At 34.7% G+C, this 21,637-nt stretch overlaps 1 protein-coding gene across 2 annotated transcripts in view; it reads right to left on the bottom strand.

Annotated features, from left to right (window-relative positions):
• Positions 1 to 66: 66 nt before the first annotated feature.
• Positions 67 to 21,637, bottom strand: part of PHTF2 (putative homeodomain transcription factor 2) — a 121,971-nt gene continuing 100,400 nt past the window's right edge. For both annotated transcript variants that reach the window (XM_081243888.1, XM_081243887.1), the window contains 8 exons: positions 15,273 to 15,401; positions 13,376 to 13,648; positions 13,013 to 13,144; positions 10,714 to 10,800; positions 5,621 to 5,776; positions 4,254 to 4,349; positions 1,883 to 2,008; positions 67 to 1,211 (listed from right to left, as the gene is read on the bottom strand). In XM_081243888.1, the coding sequence (XP_081100014.1) occupies positions 1,191 to 1,211; positions 1,883 to 2,008; positions 4,254 to 4,349; positions 5,621 to 5,776; positions 10,714 to 10,800; positions 13,013 to 13,144; positions 13,376 to 13,648; positions 15,273 to 15,401 (1,020 nt within the window). In that variant the 3' untranslated portion in view covers positions 67 to 1,190. The remainder of the gene's footprint in view (positions 1,212 to 1,882; positions 2,009 to 4,253; positions 4,350 to 5,620; positions 5,777 to 10,713; positions 10,801 to 13,012; positions 13,145 to 13,375; positions 13,649 to 15,272; positions 15,402 to 21,637) is intronic.

The raw sequence follows: 21,637 nt of genomic DNA on the forward strand, positions 1-21,637 counted from the left end.
GCCCTATTTACCTAACATGCCAACAGGATAAGTTCTCATTTGGAAACTTGGCAAATTATTTAGGGGGGAGGGGGTTAACTTTCTAGGTTAAAAGCGTCTAAAATAGCCCTTATATAATTGGGGGTTGAGGGGGAGATGTACCAGACTAAGTTTAGAAGGTAGAATTTGCAAGCTATAGCTATTTTTCCTGAAAATTCAGATACAGTTTTACAACTAACAATCAGAAGAATATTTAATTGGTTCTTAACCTTATTCTTAAGTTGTTCATTTGCGTGTGGTATGAATAGCATACACTATAGTGTACCATAGGGAGAAAATTATTTTACTTGAGTAAACATAATGTACTTTAGTAATATCAATAGGCACTTCACTTGTGAGATGAGCATATACCTCACTCAAAAGGATACCACATCATGCCCTAGTACACTATAACATATCCCATATAAAGATACGCATTACAAGTAACAATTTTAAAAAGTGCACATTTTGAGCATGCACAGTTGGAGCTGTGCAAACAGCCCAGTGTTTCAAATAAATACAATTATTACTAGTTAAGTTTTATCAAAATATCTTACAGTATGGTAACCATTTACAATTATTGCTCTATTAAGAGTTTTATCATCAAAGAGCACTTGTTGACCTGTTGTGTAATACCATATATATTAATACTGAAGGGTGCTTAAACTGCAGCTTAATCAATTTAGATCCTGGCATTGTTCCAAAATAATTCAAAAGAAACCCTGACTGGATCTTGATTTACTGAAGAAAATGCTTTATGTGTTTAGCTGAGTCCAATGCTAGGCTATAAAGTTAAAGAAGTTTTCCTCAAGTAAGGCAAGTCACAGCATTGACGGAGAAACAGTGCTCAGCAATGGCTTCTCTTCTCACGATTTGTTATTTTGTCATTATTTACGAGCAATTACCAGGATCTCAAGTATCTGGATATCAGTTTTATCACCCTTTCAACAAGTAAGTACATCAAAGCTAAAAATAAAATATAAAGACTAAAATAAATGTAAAAAACAGTGAACAAAGTGAAATAAATATAAGAATTGCACAGGACAGTCTGATGTAAACACTTCAATTTCCCAGCTGAGACTCCTGAAGCAAAGAGTCAGTGACTGCTTTCAGGCAGCTTAGTTGGTACTCTTATTCTGGAAAAGAGGCTACATCTTCTTTTCTCTGAATTGTCATGATTTAATCTTCCAAAGCTAGTGAAAAAATAATAGAAATAGTGACTATTAGAGCCAGTTTTGATATTGCAACTTACTAAATTATATCGCATAATACTGTTTTTATCTAAATTTCATTCATAAACAAGTGTAGGTTCTACTATTTTAAATTCTTTTATCCTTTTATTTTCAAGAAGAAGTCACCTTAAACAAACAAATACGTGAAAATCAGATTTCTCTTGCTTTTTTTTTTACTAGGAAGTGGCAATATACATATACTACTTGTTAATATGAATATACTACACCTTACTCACTAGCAGCTTTGCACATGTTGGAGGATGTATGCATTGCTATATAGATAAATAATATAACTTATGGCCAAAACCAGAAATAGGGCTCTTTTTTTATCACCTAAATTAGATTCAGATTATAGATGAGTAAAAATAAATACTTCAACTTATCCTATACAAGAGTCGCATTTGTAATGAATAGTGTTCCAAATTAGGAGTTCCATCCATATTAAAACCCAAGAACATTATCATTCTTTGAAATTAAATGTGAAATTACTTAATTAATATTTAATATTATACAATATAATCAAAATGACTCCCTTACTGTACATGTGAGATCTCAAGAGTGCTGGGGTAAAATAAATGTCACAAAAATGTAATACGGCACTAAGAAATTTAAAAATACCTGCAGGCTCTTACCTTTAAATTAAATCCAAGTAAGTCACTGATAACACCAGAAACAGCTGACAGGATGACAACCTGGGTGATGTTATAAAGCAGTGGATTCATTGTAAGCCCATATAATCTAAAGGGACTGTCCAATTCCTAGCAAAAGAGGAAAAAACCATGAGCCCAGATTCATTAAGAATTATCAGTTAAATTAATTCAGGACAATATGCAAAGAGAATTTTTAGAACACTGTTTCAAAAAAAAGTTACAAATTATGATAGTTTTAGAAAGAATAAACTTGGTTGAACTTGAAATAAGTAAATATACTTTTAGGTTTTCTTAGGAGAAAATGACTTTCATATGAAAGAACTCTGGGGCTTCCCTGGTGGCGCAGTGGTTGGGGGTCCACCTGCTGATGCAGGGGACGCGGGTTCGTACCCCGGTCCGGGAGGATCCCGCGTGCCGCGGAGAGGCTGGGCCCGTGGGCCATGGCCGCTGGGCCTGCGCGTCCGGGGCCTGTGCTCCGCAACGGGAGAGGCCATAACAGTGAGAGGGAGGCCCGCGTACCCCCCCACCAAAAAAAGAACTCTGTAACCTAGATTTGTAACTCCAATTTCTGTCCCAAATGAATGACTAATAAAGTATCGATCTAGTAGGTACAAGGTTAAAGAATATTTTTTATTGTAAGAATAGAAACTGAAAGAGAACAATATCTTTTGCAGAAGATTTAGAAATTTAGTTAGCCAAATTTTCAGCCAATATTAATACATATAGTAAAAACTCCCCCTTGAGACAATTTTCAAATACATGGATTCATTAATTAATTGACTGTATGTCAATTAATTTTAAAGTTCTGTATGTGCCAGGCACTGTGCTAGACTCTGGGAAGTTAAGATTCAGTCCCCATGCTGAAGGACTTTGTAGTCTAATAGACATGCAAATAAATAATTCAACTACGAGAGCCCCACAAAAGAGATATGCATAAAAGGCAGAGGGCCATCGAGGAAGGTGCTCCTGAAACTTAGTGCATGGGGGGAAAGCGGGTATTCCCTAAGACACACGAGAACATGGCACCTTTGAATTACTACAGGTTGTGCATGGGAAGACGTACCTTATGTACTACTTAGGTAAAGGTCATTCTTTGGGCAAACTGTGCCTAAAGACTGGCACTAAAGGAATTTAACTGAGGGAGTAGTATATCAGATGTGCGTGTGAGAAATACGGATTAGAGAGCAACGAGACCAGAAGGAGGAACGCCCTAAGAGCTCAGTGTCCCGAAAGCTCAAGTGAGATATGATGAGGGTCTGACTTAGAGCAGTACCGAGAGGGAAGAGGGGACGAATTGGAAGATTTTGAGAGGTGGAGTCAATGGGCCCAAGAATTTCTTGGCTGTGAAAAGTGAGAGAGAAGGCGCAACCTATATATTAAGTCCCAGGTTCTGACTAGAAGACTGTCGTGCTTTGTATTTTAGTTATTTTTATATTTCTTTCTACTTTGCAACTGAAGCTACTCACAAGTGTCATCTTTATAGCCTCCTCCCGTTTAGCACAGTGCCTACACTATCAAGATACTCAATATTTACTTATCAAAAAACCCACCCACCTCTTCTGAACTCTTTCAATGCCTTATACTGTGATGTGCAATCTATACCCACTTAATGCATTTTAAGACTGAAGAATTGACTGAAGAATTAACCATAGCATTGAGACACAACTAATTTCATACCATTCTATGAACACTTAAAAACAACTTTAAGAATTACATTCAATTTGTTACAGAAACTGAGATTCAAAAAAATATTTTCCTTTTAAGAAGAAAAAGCATTACTAAGATTGCAAAGCAGTGATAAAGATACTTTATTAAATTACCTCCGAAGAGTTATTATTATGAGATCAGATATACTGAAATTATATTCTTTTCGATTGTTACCAAAATGCTTTGAAAATTTAAATATTTATTGGTGATACCTATTTATTATAATGATTATGTATAACTACTTTTTAAACCAACTCAGGCGAAGCAAGCAAAAGACTGCTCTGAGAAATACAAAATGAAAAAAATTTGCAAATTAACACCCCATCTTCTTTTTTAAAATCTATTTTAAGTTCCAGGATGCAAAAATTTCCAAAGATGCCAACCTCTACAATACTCTAAACATTATTAAAAGTCATAAAATTTCAAAAATGAATAAAATTTCAAAATGCACTGATTTGGATTACTTGGATTAGTTTTTCAATGAGAAATAAAATGTATATTGCATGAATGTGCTCAAAAATAATTTGGAAAACAATTTCGATAATCATGAAAACCAAACACCAAGTAGGATCTACAAACAAAAAACTAAGATATAATGTTAGAGCAGCAGTTTCTACATCATGTCCATTTTCAATTTCATTTTTACCTTTAGCAGTTTAGTAGCCAGTTTTAAAACATTATTCACTAGTGTCAGTTCCTCCTTTTTGTTAGGTTTCTTCTCCATTTTCAAGTAGAGGTTTATCTTATTAAAAAGAATAAATAATTAAATATACTTAAAATTATAACAAATACTTTGTTTTTAAAAGGAACTTAGAGATATCTGCTAAAATAGTAGTAGTAGTTCTCTGGCTATTATTGAGATTATAGGTGATATTAATATTCTTCTTCATACTTAACCGTATATTCCGAATTTCCTACAGTGAACATATTATTTTTCAATAAGAAAATAACTGTTATTTAAACTTTTCAAATGTAACTAAAAGCTGAAAGAAGGAAAACTGGATGTCATTATTTAAAATGCAAAACACCTTAGTCACAGAGTCAAATCAACCCTGAGAATAAATAATAACTGGAGTAAGTAAATCAATTGGTTTGTTTGCTACTTTCCCCTTTCCCTCTAATTGACTTGGTCTGACATGGTTACCAATTTTTAAAAATCAAACTATCCCTGACAAAATTACTCAACAAGTTCACCAGAAGTAAGTTTGTTTAAATATTTCCTATGAAATGGTAAGGAAAACGTTTAAACAAATTCATTCAAAATAAAGTTAAGCATCAAAATTACTATCCTTTATACTTTCTATTGAATGAAAGTTTATGCTTATTCAAATATGGCTCTGCTACACTGCAAAGCAAACATACACACTAATGGTTTAAAATCCATCATTTCTACAAAGGCTACTTCATTCTTATCAAATGAATATGCAACATAAAAACAGTAGATTAGACTTGAAGTCTGCATCAAGGCAGAAACACTGAAGAAAGGCTTGTGCCCTATCAAATTTCAAGTTTTGCTCTGTAACACAAATGGTCTTAATCTAATAACATAGATTCCTGAAAATTTTAAAGTAAATATGGGACTTCCCTGGTGGTGCAGTGGATAAGAATCCGCCTGCTAATGCTGGGGACATGGGTTCGATCCCTGGTCCAGGAAGATCCCACATGCCACGGAGCAACTAAGCCTGTGCGCCATGACTGCTGAGCCTGCGCTCTAGAGCCCGCGAGCCACAACCACTGAGCCCACGTGCCACAACTACTGAAGCCCGTGCGCCTAGAGCCTGAGTTCCGCAACAAGAGAAGCCACCGCAGTGAGAAGCCCGCGCACCACAACGAAGAGTAGCCCCTGCTCACTGCAACTAGAGAAAGCCCACACGTGGCAATGAAAACCCAACACAGACAAAACTAAATAATTAATTAATTAATTAATTAAAAAATGGAAGTAAATGTAAACATTTTAGTTTAATATGTAGACTATAGACATTAATTTAAAACATAATAAACATGCATTCTCACCTGTTCAGTAAGTAATATTGAGGTATTGCTATATTTTTTACTTGTTTCTGATCCAAGGGTAACAAATCTTAGGAGAAAAAGTGTTAACGAGATGCACCAGATTACCAGTTCCCAATTGTAGTGACAATCAAGGAAGATCTCATGTACATGAAGCAACTAAAAGTGTATGAAAAAGGCAATATGAAGAAACAATATGATTCAAACAATTTCTTTTTAAAATAAAATAACATTTTACTTCATACAGATAGATCATGGATATAGAATTACATTTTTAAAACATTCCACATTTATTAGGAAATATTTCAAGCACATAAAATGTATAATGTAATCAAAACCCATCTAGTTACTTTTGTCAAATCTTAATATTTTGCAATATTCTTTCAGATTTTTGAAAAATAGAAGATTAAAGATTCAGTTGAAGCCCCTTTAAACTTTTCATCATTCCCCTTCCTCCCCACCCCTCTGTAAAGGTAATGAATTTTGCATTTATCTTTTCCATGCAGTTTTTATAGTTTAGCTACATATTTATCCTTAAACTATGTTATTTTATACATATTTTAGAATTTATATAAATGCTATCACATTGCCCATATCATTCTTCAATTTGCTTTTTATTCTACTGGATCTTTGTTTTCAAAGATTATCCATTTATCCATGATACATTAAGCTCAAATTCATTCATTCTAACTCCTACAAAGGTATTACAGTAAAAGAATCAACCACAGTGGATTGGCCTACTCTACCAATTTACATTTATTGTGTTGCTAATTTCCTTATTACAAACAGTGCTGCAATAAATATTCTCTTATGCATCTCGTCTCCTTGTGCACATATACAAGACTTTCTCGAGGAGTTAACATCTGGAGTAAAACTGCTGAGTCCTTGGATATTCACACATTCAACTTTAGTAGATATTATAAACTTGTCTCTGAAAACAGCTGTGCCAATTTATACTCTCAGCAGTGTATCAGTCTTCCCTTTGCCCTCATATTTGTCCACACTTGGTATTATTCAACTTCTTAGCACCTGCCAATCTGATGAGTATAAATTGTTCTCTTACTGTTTTTACTTTTCCTGATTACTTAGGGAGAATGAATATGTTTCATATGCTTATTAGTTACTGGGCTTCCTCTTCTGTAAGTTATCTTTTTATATTCTGTATCTAATTTTTTTCTGTTACATTGTCTGTTTTTTTTATTGATTTGTATACGTTATATATTATGAATAACAAAGCTATTTAAATCATGTATTTTGCCAATCTCTCTTCCCAGACTCTCTTTTGTTGTTTATGGTGCCTTTTGTAGTACTTACAATTTTTAGGGAAGGGCAGGACAGAAGAAGAATATATGAGAGACTGCAGGTATCAGGCAAAAGTCTAAAATATTTACTGTCTGGCCCTTTACAGAGGACATTTGCTGATCTCTGGCGTGTAGGAAAAAAATTGATTCTTTTATGTTGATGTTATATCCATTTTTGTTGATCTTGAACTTCTAAAACATGTATATTTTTAATAATTTATCCATAAAGTTACCTGAATATTCTACACAATCATATAGTCTACAATGCTTTCTTTTCCAATCTTTATACAATTTCTTTCTTTTTCCTGTCTTCACTGGTTAGTACCCTCCATTAAAATGCTGTCTAGAAGTTATAGAGAGGGTACCCATCTCACTCCTGATTTTAAAGTAAATATCTCCAAGATAATAAATATCATATGTATAATGTTTGCTCCAGGTTTTGAAAGATATGCTTTTATCAAACTAAGAACAGTACTTTCCAGTCATTGTATGAATCTCCACTGAAATTTACCAATTTGTTTTCTGCATATATGTAGATGATCAGATGATTTCTCCTTCTTTAATCAATTAAAGGAGTTCAAACTAGATAAATGGCTTTTCTAAAGTTGAAAATCTTTGCATCCCAGGGATAGACTTGTCTTGGTCATGGTATATTTACTGTTATTAAATTGCTGGCTTCATCTTCCTAGTATCTTTGTATCTAAGTTAGCTCACTGATTCCTATTTTCATACTATCTGTCTGGTATTGGTAACAAGGTTATACTAAGTACATAAAATGAGTTGGGGGAATATTCCCTCTTTTTCTACTCTCTAGATCTTTTGTGTAGGATTAGGATTACTTGTTTATTCGAACATTTGGCAAAATTCATCTGTAAAAACCACATGGGTCTAGATGATTTTTGTTGCTAGCAGATTTTCAAACTATTGAATCAATACTGCTTTATGGTTATAGGTCTTCTCAGCTTTTCAGTTACTTTTTGAGTCAGTTTTAATTAATAAATTATGCATTTCTACAAAGTAGTCCACTTAAGCTTTTAATGTCAATGACAAAAATAATTAATACTAGTATTCTTAAAAAAATTCTCAATTGTTTGTTTAATACTGTGATTTTTCTTTTTAAAAATGTGTTATTTGTTGGGGGCTTCCCTGGTGGCACAGTGGTTGAGAGTCCGCCTGCCGATGCAGGGGACACAGGTTCGTGCCCTGGTCTGGGAAGATGCCACATGCCGCGGAGCGGCTGGGCCCGTGGGCCACAGCCGCTGAGCCTGTGCATCCAGAGCCTGTGCTCCGCAACGGGAGAGGCCAAAACAGTGAGAGGCCTGCGTACCACAAAAAAAAAAAAAAAAAAAAGTGTTATTTGTAAGTATGTTTTGAAATTTTCAAACGTATGGTTTTCTCATTGCTGTCGTTGTTTTCCACTTTAACTGCATACACCTAGTGGTCTGTATGTTATCAGTTGAGAATCACTTTGTCGCCTAGTACATGAAAAAGTTTTACAAACTGTTCTGTGCCTGAAAAGAATATGTATTGTCCAATTACAGAACAAAATTTTTAACTATCTTGTTTAGATACATGTCTCCACTGTATTTTCGTCTGCTTAATCTATCAATTATGAAAGAAATGCATTAAATCTTCCCAATGTGGTATTCTGTCAATTTCTCACCACAGTGCTATTGATTTTGACTGTATATAGGTATGTTTGAAGTTATGTGATCACATGCATACAAATTTGGAATTATTAGATCTTCCTGATGAATAATTCTCTAAATTTTTGTCAGGTTTCTCTTTATTCCCAATAACGCTTCTTAGGTTACAGTCTCCTTCATCTGATATTAATGTAAGTTCACCAGCTTTCTCTTGGCTAGTATTTATCTGCAATATATTTTTCTATCTTTTTACATTCAAAACTTTTCAATGTTACTACGTTTCATGTGTCTTTTGTTGATAGCAATTGATAGATTGTATGTTCATTAGAGACAGAACTACTACAGGATGTACTTCAGGAACATGGAAATTAAACCTTGAAGAAAAGACTGAAATGCAATAAGCAATTGTGAGTGAAGAAATCAGTCTTTTTCCTTTTGGTTGCTTTTAGATTTTTCCTCTCTGTTTTTGGTGTTCTGCAGTTTCTCTATAATGTGTCTAAGTGTTGATTTATTTTTATTGTGGCTTCTTGTTCTTGTTGCGCCTCCTAAACCTGAAAATTAATGTCTTCCACCAATTCAGAACAACTCTTAGCCATGACCTCTCCAAATATCACTCTCCCTCTTCTTTCCATCTGAAATTCCTATTAGGTATATGTTGGATCTCCCAACTGTCTCAATCTCCTTTTCATATTTCCATCTCTTCATCTCTATTCTACATTCTGGGTAATTTCTTCCATCTCCCAGTTCACTAATTATCTTTAGCTGTCTTAAATCTGCTATTTATTCTGTTTGTTGTGTTTTAATAATAATGTCAGTGACCGTATTTTTTTTACCTCTATGAAGCAATGCTTGGTTCTTTTTCAAATCTGTGTTTTCTTAGTGTTATATACATCGTCAATCATTTTAAACCACCTTATAGTTTATCTGACCAGATCTGAAGTAGCTGGAGATGTACTCCTGCTGTGTGTTAATCTGTTGACTCGCTCATGTTGGATTGTTTTTTCATGTGTTCTGAAACCTGAAGGGGCTTTATCTGTGGAAATCCTGTGAGGCCTAGGGTTGATGTCACATCTCCAAGACCAGTCTTGGTTTTGTTTCTTCCAGGTATCCAGGAGTCTAGGATTACTTTTTATATTAACTTCTTGACACAGGGGTTACAGGACAAGATCTGTAATGTACATTTGAACCCTGAACCTGTGTGAAAGGCAGACCTACAGTTATATATTCTTAGGAGAGACTTTCCCTGCCTCCTTGCCAAAATCCAGGCAGAATCAGACAAGCTTCCTTATTATCTTTCTGTGCTGTTAGGCATACTGTTTTTCTTATTCCACCTTTTCACTCAGACTATAGCCCTTTGAGGATTCTGGCCTTATAGTGTACGTATAAGGAGGTATGGCAGGTCAAGGCCTCATCTTCTTGTCCTCATATGGGCATAAAATCTCAAATCTCTCAGATACTAACACTGACAGTGTACCTCACCATAACATTAACACATATAATTAATTGCTGTTTTTCAATTTTATCTTCATTTTTGGCCCCTTACTGTCTTATAAACTCAGACATATATGTAATATGTATATAAAAAAAGCTCACTTATGTATATTAAAAGGCTGTGTTTTTTCCCAGAATTGTATGATGTTCTAAAGCAGAAGAATTTTCAGGTAATCTAGTATGTCTTATTACTTGAAATGGAAGTTTAAATTTCATAGCATAGAATATATCCTGAGATATTTTTGTGCTTCCTGACTAATCTTGGTCAATGAGAATTCTTTTTCAGAGCATGAGGCAGTCAACTCACAGTGACAATTCAGATACAAAATAAAAGAATATTAAATGTGAAGAAAGCAGAGATTCGTGGAAAATAGTCTGAAAATTTTCATAACTCTAACTCATAAGTTTGTTTTGGGAAATAAAGATAACCAGGTGAATTGTAGACAAAAACTAATTATTATATGTTCAATCAATAGACACCTGAGAATAAGCTAGCTGCTGTTCATGGCATAGATGAGTAACATGCATTTATTTATTCTACAGAAAAAAACCTGTAAAATGTCAATGTCAAATTACTTATTACTTTGATTGTTTATTATTAGAAAGTTGACTATTTATAGATCTGATTATCTAATTTCTACAGAACAAGTTAACTCACCTGGGCACAACAGATAAATACAACTGAGATAGTTAATAAGAAAGCAGATGAAACTATGACATCAACTGATCGCTGAGGACCTCGACGCTGGGGAAAAAAGGGAAAACACTTTTAAATATATTTACTAATTAGCAGCTAATTCCATGCTTTCAATTTAGGCATTGATCCATCACTGCACGTTGATCATAGCTTACAGCACTGAAAATATACCTAATTTGTGAGATGAATTTTAATTATAAAGTGTTACTATTTCCTAAGGATTTGCAACACAGTGAAAATGGTGAATATACAGCCTAGAATTCTTAGGTTAACTTCCAAATATTCCATTTTGTCAAACACTAATCATTTATTCAACATGTTTTTTTGAGCATCTGCTCAGAATGAAGCACAGTGCTAGGAGCTGGGAACACAGCAGAGAACAAAACAGACATGGACTCTATCATCACAGGAACTTGTTGGGAGTCAGACATCAAGCTCATAGTCACAGATGTATATATAAGTTGTGAGGAGTGCTACGAAGGAAAGGTATACAATGCTTTGAGAAAACTGGTAGGGAGTTTGGTGTAAATATCACTTCCTTAGGGAGATCTTCCCAGGCCCATACTCCTAACTCCCAAAAAGATTATGTAGGCCTGGGAAGATCTCTCCAAGGAAGTGATATTCACACCAAACTAAGGTGCAGGAGCATGATGGCACATGGCAGTGTTGTTGGTAGAAGGAAGAGCATGTGCAAGAGTATAAAGATCACAGTGCATTCAAAGAATTGAAGCAGTGTAGTACGGCTGGAATGCAGGGAAGAAAGCGTTTCAAAACTAGACAAGAGGGACAGGCTATCCACAGGAGCTAGGTCATCAAGGGCATTATAAGCCCTGCTAAGATCTTGTTCTTCATCCTAAGATCAATGGAGAACCTTCAGAACGCTTTAAGAATATGTTCAAATATACATTTTTAAGACATCTCTGGTTGCAAACTGAAGAAAATATTAGAAGGAGAAAATAGGAATGCTGGGAGGCCAGTTAAAAGGCAGCTGCAGTAGTCCAATGCAGAAGATGATGGGCGGCTGCAATTAGGGTGGTGGAAATGGGAAAAAAAAAAAAAGAAGTAAATGGATTCAAGATATATTTTGGAAGCAGAAAGGGTGGGAAATGGTGATAAACTGAATGTTGGAAATGCAAGAGAGGAAGTCAGTACTGAGGATAATTCCTAGGCCTGGAGTTACGTATTTCCCTCACTGAAGTGTAAGCTCCTAAGGGTAGGGATTTTTATCTCGTCAATAGTGAATGGAACACGGTTAACGTTAAATAAATGTTTATTGAATAAAATAATCAATGCATAAAAGAATGCAGTACCTACTTAGGGTTGATAATGAGGGGAAATTTTAGGTGGCTTCTCACTAAGACAGGGAACAAAGATCATATCTATCCTTCCAGAAGCGTCAAGGTGAGGAAAAAATAATCTACACCAATCTGTAGCATCTCCCAGTGGAGACTAACTTAGCTGAATTTAACAAGTTAAATAAATAAACAGAATAATGAATTTTTTAAATAGAAGTGTAGACAGTGCATATTTTTTCTACTTATTTCCTTGTTACTTCAAAATGAAAAGCATTAAAGACCTAAGTATGTCAGAGGATAGTTGGCCTTTAGGTCAATTTTATTAAGACATGATTACTCCATACAAAATGAAATTCACTGCTAATGCAACAAATAATGCTCAGAAGAAGTGTTTTCCTAAAACTAATTCAGATGTTTCCCATTTCCCTCCTGAGTTTTTATATCTTAATTCCATAATTAGGAAAGTTATTTTAAAAGATTAAGGAAAAAGAATGGCATGAAAAGGATGGCTTAGAATTGCAAGCTAAAATTTCCAAATAGTAATAGGCCACTTCAGCGACTCACTGACAGATTTTTTTTTTTATTCTTTTTTTAAGCAGTGGGCTCCCTCTGCTGGCTTGTGATAATCATTCTAGGTAGAAATAAAATCTTTAACCTAGCTTTTGAATGAGTAGAAGTTGGTAAGATTTATGAACAAAGATAAATTTAGGACAATCTGATCTTGAATCATCCACCTAAAATGCATTTAAGCCTTTCAGACTTCAGATGTTTTACTGTAAAGAACCAGTTTAACATTTATTTTGAATTTCTGCACATGGATCAAAATGAACACTAAGTGTGGCCATATAGCACCACATGAGTACAAATCTGACTATAAATCTAGACATACATATATAATGACAAGGAAACTGGAACTATGAGAGGGAGCCAGCACGTTAAGAGTACTTTTATCACTACCATTCTACCTTAAGATAGGACCGGAGAGAGAGCCACATTTTTATATTCTGTACTTTCTTCAAGCGGAAATGGGGAACCTCAGATTTTCGAGCCCTCCTTGCCGATGTTAAATGTCCAAAGAGTTTTGCAAAAAGTAATCGCTAAAAAAGATTAAAATAAAAATTAATTTTCAAGTAGATTACCATATAAAAACAAAAATCAACAAAATAAGGATTATTAAGATTTTATTTGGTTATGTATTATAAAAACAAAATAGGAAAATAATTAGCAGCTCAAAATGATTTAATGAAATTCTAAAATACTTCAGGAATACCTTGAATATTATGAAAACGATGAAATATTCTCTATTCAGAAGTCTATATTATACCCACCTGTTTATAAGTTCTTTCTGCTACACAGAGCAAAAAAAAGAAAATCCACACAAGAGACACACGAACCACAAAACTTATTATAACCATAGAAAGAACTATGACATCTTCATTAGAACCAAATGCAATCACATAAAGTTCTGAAGCAGAATGTGCTGTGAGTTGATCCAAGTCTGTAGCTTGGGAGAGTCGGAAAACAAATGGAGTTAAACCCAGGATTAGAGAGATTGCATTTCCAAAAATCTGGTATCCTATTCCTGGTATATGGCTGTTTACCTTTATAGAGAGAGAGGAAAAAAGAAAAAAAAACAAAATAAATTCCTAATGAAGCATTATTTTATTTATAGCAATATGAAATAATTTTGTTTAAATATATTAGTTTTAATACATGAATAATGAAATTTAAATTTACTTAAAGTCTGTAAGTCATTATTTTTTCAGTTTTTAAAAACACTTCATTATCAGATCTCTAATTCACTAAGTAGATGCAAAAGGATTTACTAACGGGTCTTAACCGGGATCTTGAAAAAAAATTCTATTTATCTCATTAAAAAGTTAGAAAGGGCTTCCCTGGTGGCGCAGTGGTTGGGAGTCCGCCTGCCGATGCAGGGGACACGGGTTCATGCCCCGGTCTGGGAAGATCCCACGTGCCGCGGAGCGGCTGGGCCCGTGAGCCATGGCCACGGAGCCTGTGCTCCGCGGCGATGAGGGGCCCGCGTACCACACACACACACAAAAAGTTAGAAATACTTACAAATACTGCAATATTGAAAAGAATGAGGTCTCATATACACTTAAATTCAGTTACAGAAAAAATCTAGAATTACACTTACTCAATAAATTTATAATTTGTGTTTTTCTTCAGAGAGTTCAATATACAAATGGATATGTCCTTAAACTCTAAAACCATTTCCTTTTATATATATATACACATATATATATATTTTTCTGAAACCATTTCAGAAGAGAGACTATATGCTAGAGGGGTAAAAATTAAATAAGAGGGGGGAAAATGGGCAGGGGAATTATAAAAAAAAGAAAGTTGGAAATTAAATAATGGGAAAATATAAAATTGGTAGGACTGGGAGGGATCTTAAATATCATCTAGCTACCTTTTTATCATGATATTACAGAGTATGTAAAAATTCCCAGATAGTTAAGGTAGAGAATATCAACTAGATCCAAGTCTTTAAGGACTCCTTGTCAATAGCTTTTCATAACTCACACTGAGATACATAATAGGACGTGAAGTAGATCAATTTCTGAAACCAGTTATTTTAATTCCTGTCCCACATAATGTGTGCACAAAAGTTCTAGTTAACAATACACAAGAAATTTAAAATTGCAACTTAAATCATGCTTAGTTGTCCAGAGGAATCAGGTAAAATTTAAAAAGTAGTAATGATCTAATAAGAGAAATAATAATAGAAACTGAAATTAAAATCCATAGTATTTGTACTCTATATTTCAGATAACTCAAGATTTTTACTAGTTGCATTACTTCCATATATTTAAGTAGGCAAGCATCAATACAAATTTTCCAGTTTTTTTTAATGTTTTGGGTAGTAATAAATAAATGAACCATGATAAATGATACAGGAAAATAAGTTTTCAACAACACTTGTATACATCTAGCAGCCCCTAAATTTGACCCACTGAAAGCAAAAAAAAATAACATAAAAGTAGAAAATTTTAGACTGTATCATCTCTTCTTAATCAGAATATGAAACACATTAAAAGGTAAGAGTGATTTGGTAACAAATCACTGTTGAAATCACGGTTTAAATACAAATTAACTTTTTCAGGTTGAAGAAATGAGGTGAGTAGGTTATATAGTATTTCAGTCATCATTTAATATATTAATAATCACTGTCTAAACAAATAAAATTTAAAAACTCACTCTGTTCATTATCATTCCACTGATTTCAAGTACAGACATGTCTGCTTTCTTGCAGTCATTGCCTTCCCATACAATAGCGCTTATTTTTTCTAATCCCGGGTGGGAACTATGGAGCCAGGGTAAATGACTCTATAAAAAAAAAAGAAATTGGTGAATATATTTACTGCATTTCATAAATAAGATATATATGTGTGTATATATCTGTATACACACCCAATTTTATCTACACTAAAAAACAGAAATTGGTGAATGCATTTACATTTTATTTATAGAAAAAGTATATGTATCTGTACAAAGCTATATCGTGTACAATTTCAATGACACGAAAATTCTATCTTAGGGCTTCCCTGGTGGCGCAGTGGTTGAGAGTCCACCTGCCGATGCAGGGGACACGGGTTCGTGCCCCGGTCCGGGAAGATCCCACATGCCGCGGAGCGGCTAGGGCCGTGAGCCATGGCCGCTGAGCCTGCACGAGAAAAAAAAAAAAAAATTCTATCTTAAAATCAGTTAGTGGGCTTCCCTGGTGGCGCAGTGGTTGAGAGTCCGCCTGCCAATGCAGGGGACGTGGGTTCGTGCCCCGGTCCGGGAAGATCCCACATGCCGCGGAGCGGCTGGGCCCGTGAGCCATGGCCGCTGAGCCTGCGCATCCGGAGCCTATGCTCCGCAACGGGAGAGGCCACAACAGTGAAAGGCCCACGTACCGCAAAAAAAAAAAAAAAAAAAAAAATCAGTTAGCATATACACTGAACAGATGGCATAAGAAATTACGTTTATAAAAATGCATAAGTTAAGAACTTTCTGTAACATCTATTAGGCAACCTACTGTTCAAAAATACTCTAAAATTTGTCAGCAAAAGCACTTAGTAGTCAATCTGTCTACATAACTCTTAATATACAAGTGTTCAAAGACAAATGCACATTAAATTCATATTACTAATTGTTCATACTACTGACTGTCCAACTTATGATCATTCAATACGGAAGAATATGATAGCTGAGATATGAACCTCTTTGAAGGACTAAACAGTGATACAATCTCATTCAGAAAGAGATACAAACTTACCCTTAATATTTGATTTAGTTACTTTTCTGATTTTTTAATCTAGCAATTCTTCAAAGGATCAATTTAACTTTTCCCCCCTTGGAGCAGATATTGCAAACTGAAGCACCTAGAGATAGAAGGACTCTCCCAACTAGAATAACGTCTCTCTCGAAGTTTCAAGGAATAGACAAAGGTAAAAAGAAAAACTGAAAGCTTTAATACAAAAAAATCAGATACTTAAAGTTGGGGTTTTTTGTTTGTTTCAGATCTATAATTAAAAGAATAAAACTTCAAAATAGGATAGATGGGGGTTAAAGATGGCAACAAAATTAATAAAACACTAATATTTACATTATCAGATATTGATAGAAATAACACTAAAAGATTAGCCCCAGAATGAGATAAATTTGATAAATTTGTTTTATTATATTACATTATTTCTAAGTTATTTTTATAATATATTTCATTGAAATAACTTCTAACAATGAACAGAAGAATCTACTTCAGAATATTCTTTGAGGACAAAAACGTGATTGAAATATGGTAAAGATATGCTTCTGTAAACTTAAGGAAGATATTTTCCTCTAGGGGAAGTAAAGTTGCATTGACTCATTTCAGTTAAAGGTATAAAATAATAATACAATAATATGTAAGAAAATAGACATGGGAATTATTCTGACCTTGCACATTAATTTTCTTTATGAACAATTATATAGGCAAACCATAATGCCAGTAGTTATGCTACTGGCAAAGCTCTTTTACATTTAGTTATTTGGCTACCAAGAGGTTTTCTCTAAAAATTTATCTGTTCCAAAGATATAGTATTTTAATATACATTAACCTTCACAGTATATATTTCACTACTGGAGAGCCTTAAGAGCTATGAAATACTAGTTATTAACTATCCATTTAATTCCTCAAATTACATTTTATAATTTTTCCCCAAACAAAATACTCTAGTTTGGGATAAAAATAATTTGCACCAAAATATGTATCAAAATTTCCCTGGAACTTTAATAATTATGAAACATAATGGAACTAAAAAGCTAAGAACAAGTATGAAAAGCTGAATGGAAAGAGTGTTAAGCCACAGAGGTAAGAGATTAAAACACCGATATACAGGCTTTTTTTTTTTTTAATTCTCAGTCTGTAACAGTGAATTACATGAAGCAAGACATACAATACCAAGAATGTACATCTAGAGACAGAAATAGGAAATCAAAAAGTTCTTCACTCTACTTCCGAAAGTACTCATTTTGCCCCAGTACCTTCTAACTAGCATTTGATAGCATTTTCCTATTTTCAGAAAGGCAAAAGGCAAGAGAGTAGAGAGCAACTAGAAACTGGAGAATTTTAAAACAATTAATTAAAAGATACAGGGGCGTGTGTGTGTGTGAAATGTACTCAAAAATAGGGGATATAGGGATAGATGTATAAGTATAGCTGATTCACTCTGTTATAAAGCAGAAACTAACACACCATTGTAAAGCAATTATACTCCAATAAAGATATTAAAACAATTTTTTAAATATTGTACAAATATGTACTGCCTTCAGTACATGAGACTTTTTTTTAAAGTTTTAAAGAAAACATCAGAGCAAATCATTCCATTTTATAATTTTATGACATAGATTCTTCTTAGTTACGTTTTTCAAACTAAAATTTGGAACACTTTCAATGGTTGCTCTTTATCCTCATCAAAATCTCAACTGCTTTGCTCCCTGTTCATTCACAACTGCCTGGAAACCTTAACACTTTAAATGGCAGCATGTTTTATTTCAGATAAATTCACCATGACAACTGCTTTCCTGAAGTTTCCACCTGTGGGAACGGTAGCCATTAAAATATGGTTTTACCCACTGAAGAATTAATTTCACTTGAATGTGGCTTTATATTTTATTATATACTCAGCCGTGACTACAGGAGAAAATTTTTCTCTTTTAGAAATGTTTCAGTAACTATTTACCAAGAAAATAAAACAAAACTACAAATTTGGTGACATACTGACTAGAACACACTGATTCAAATACTCAGTGCTTCTTCACAGGAGGAGGAATTTTTCAGTCTTCATGGTAGGCAGAAAAGGGTCCTCCAAACCTAATACAGACCTTAGTCAAACAAGAAAAAAAGCAGGCAGCTTTTCATTAAAGGGAGCTAATTTCAGCTAAAGCTGAAAATATGAGCTTATTTTTTTAGGAGCCTGAGAATACAAAATGTGTGTATAATCAAGTATATAATCCAAAAGCAAAACCAAAGTAAACCTAGAATACTATAATTAATATGCAGAGTAGAACATTAAAAAATGTTTATTTTACCAAAAAACGAAACAGAGTAGGTGTGACAGATTTAGGACCAATTTATTCTGTAGAGCATTCATTCAAACAAATTTTTTAATCATTTAAGAAAGGCCTAATTGGCATGTTTTAAAAATTTTTATTTTGTTTCATTCATTCACTCAACTAATATTAAACACCTACTATGTACCAGGCACTGTGTGATACAACAAGGAGCAAAACAACACATGGTTTCTGCCTCTGTGCCACTTACGGGATTGCTGGGAAAATGGCTCACAGGCATTCTCCTAAACCTCAATTCCAGTTATTATCCTCTGTGACTTAGATAAATACACAGATGACTCATCCAACACCCTTTTCTCATGCATTGTTCATTGTGTTTTTCACTTCTTAAATTCCAGGGAGTTGCTGCTATTCCCATGGCCACACCCTGGACCCTGTCACCACACATTGCTCTACATCTGAAATGAGTCTCCAGCCACAACCTCTCATCTTACCAGGTCTCTCAAACCTTCACAATTCAAAACACACTCTTCCCTGAACATACCTATTCTTCAACCTATCAGTCCCTTCTTGGTTTCATTTCCTTCTCAATCTAACATGTCTAGATTTTTACCATATCCATTATTTCAACCAGCATATCATCCCCTCTCCTGTCCCTTGAATAGCAACTATTTAGCACCTACACTGTATGACTTTGGGTGCATTATTTAACTCTGAGCCTCCATTTTCTCATCTACGAAACAAAAAATAACCTACATTGTTATAGGTCATGTGGATTGTATGAGACAATGCATCTAGATTACTTTGCACAGTGGAAGATATATAATAAATGCTTATTAAATGTTTGCTAGTATTATAATTATTACAACTATATTCCAGAGAATAGCATACAACTATGTAGAACGGGCAACTACAAATTCATAGTTTCAGATTCCAACTGGACCCTCAACCACGTGGCAGTGTGACTCTTTTTAATGTGTTACTTGGCTTGAACACAAGCAAACACAAACTCTCTCCCCACCATCTCCATTTCCCACAAATGAAAATGTCAAGCCTTCACCACCATCCACAAGCCCCTTATCCTATCATCTCACTTCTTTACTGTTAATAGACCACCTGGTCTCCTGCACATCAAAGAACAGAGATCATCAGGCAGTAACTCCCTCGTGGTCTTACCTGCTTCGTGCACTCTTCCTCCTCCTATTTCAGCAGAGGACGTGTTCCTCGACCTGCAGAATCATGCCTCCCCTCCAGAACCCTAATCATTCAACAACTTCTCCTGTACCTCTTCAGTTCTTCCCTACTGTTTTTTCTCCTATGCACATAAGTGCTCAAGTATCTCACATCTTCACATTTAGGAGGTGGGGACCAAAACATTCCTTCAGTTTCTCCAACCTGTCAGGGCCATGCTTCTTAAACCTCATTCCTCATTTTCACCCCTCGGCCCTCTTAGCAAAGCTTCTTTCCCCTAAAAGTTTTCCTGAAGCTGAAGCCAAAATGAATGGATATATTTTTAAGAGAAACATTTCAATCAGATCGAGAATAATAATACTTGGCTTTATCATGTATTTATTTTACCCCCATTTGCTCCAGGTATTTTAATTTACAAAAATTACAGGCAAAATTGAAACTTACTTTGTACCCTTCCCTGCTCTCATTCCCTTTTTGATTCCCCAGATCTATTATCCTAAATTTGGTGTTCATTATTCCCTTGCATGTTTTTATATGCTTACTGCATATGCTTTTATTCATAAACAATATATAACCTTGCATGTTTTAAAACTTCATTATAAATGGTATATTGTACGTATAATTCTGCAACTTGCTTTTTTTATTCAAAGTTATATTCACAAGATTTATTCTTTTTGATATATGTAACTGAGTTCATTCAATTTCACTGCTGTATATTGTTTTATCATATGCCATGATTTATTAATTCTACTATTGTTGGCTATTGCATTATTTTCCATCTTTCACTATCACATACAATGCAATGAACATTTTTCAATATGTCTCCTTGTGACCATCTTCTAAAGTATCCTTGGAGTGAGAAGAGTCATATAGTATGTAGACCTTCAATTTTATTATAAAGTAACAAAGTGCTCTCCAAAGTAGTTGTGCAGATTTATATTAACATCAGCTTTCAATAAGAGCATTAAAAATTTCTTTTCTTAAAATAGTGAAAAACAAACCAGTATTTTTTGCAAGGAATGGAAATTCCAGCTAGCTCAAATAAAGGTAGTGATTGGATGATGGTGTTTCTCATCAGAAACATTTTGTGGTGTCCAAGGAAAACTTAACTCTAACTAGGACTTAGGACAGGAATCAGCGGCCCTGGGGACCCTCTGTGCCTTGTAGACTTTCAGTCAATTATTCTGCCATTAATGTGCCTCAGCTGAACCCCATGTGTCTGTTCCTCTTCTACTGAACTTTAGTTACGTGTTTGTGTACAGACACACGTGTTACAATCTCATTACACATACTCTCTCACAACCCTTTTGCTGATAACAAGAATAGAATTCATTTTATTCCTTGGAAGGAGGAAGCAGAGATAAAGACAGAACTGTTCAACACTGAGTCTTCAGTAGAACTGACTAAAAATAAGATGTTTGATATGAGAATATTTTTTCCTAAAAATGTGCCAAGTAGTAGCATTTCAAATTTGGGTTGGTGTGAGGTGAAACAGAAGTAGGACTTGCCTGGAGATTAGCCAGAGCAGGGGACCATGAATACACAAACCCGGAGAAAATAACAGATGTTATGCAGCAAGCTTTGGGCTTTGGGAGAGTTTAAGTCAAGTTTTCCTAAATCTGATGAGCACGAGCCCAGATGGAGGGAGCCAGGTTCCCCCTTCTGGGCTCTGCACTTCAGAGGCGGTGCACCTCCCTGTGAAGTAAGGAGTTTGCAGAGTTGGGGATATGCATATCTGGAACCCATACCCTTCTGGATCCATGGGACCTAGAATCCCCTATCCTACTGGTCCCAAGCTGCCTTCCTAGGCCTGCACAGGCCTCTTGCCCAGGTCC

The sequence above is a fragment of the Mesoplodon bidens genome (assembly GCF_964165515.1).
Source record: "Mesoplodon bidens genome assembly, chromosome: 9".
In the NCBI taxonomy this organism is placed as follows: domain Eukaryota; kingdom Metazoa; phylum Chordata; class Mammalia; order Artiodactyla; family Ziphiidae; genus Mesoplodon; species Mesoplodon bidens.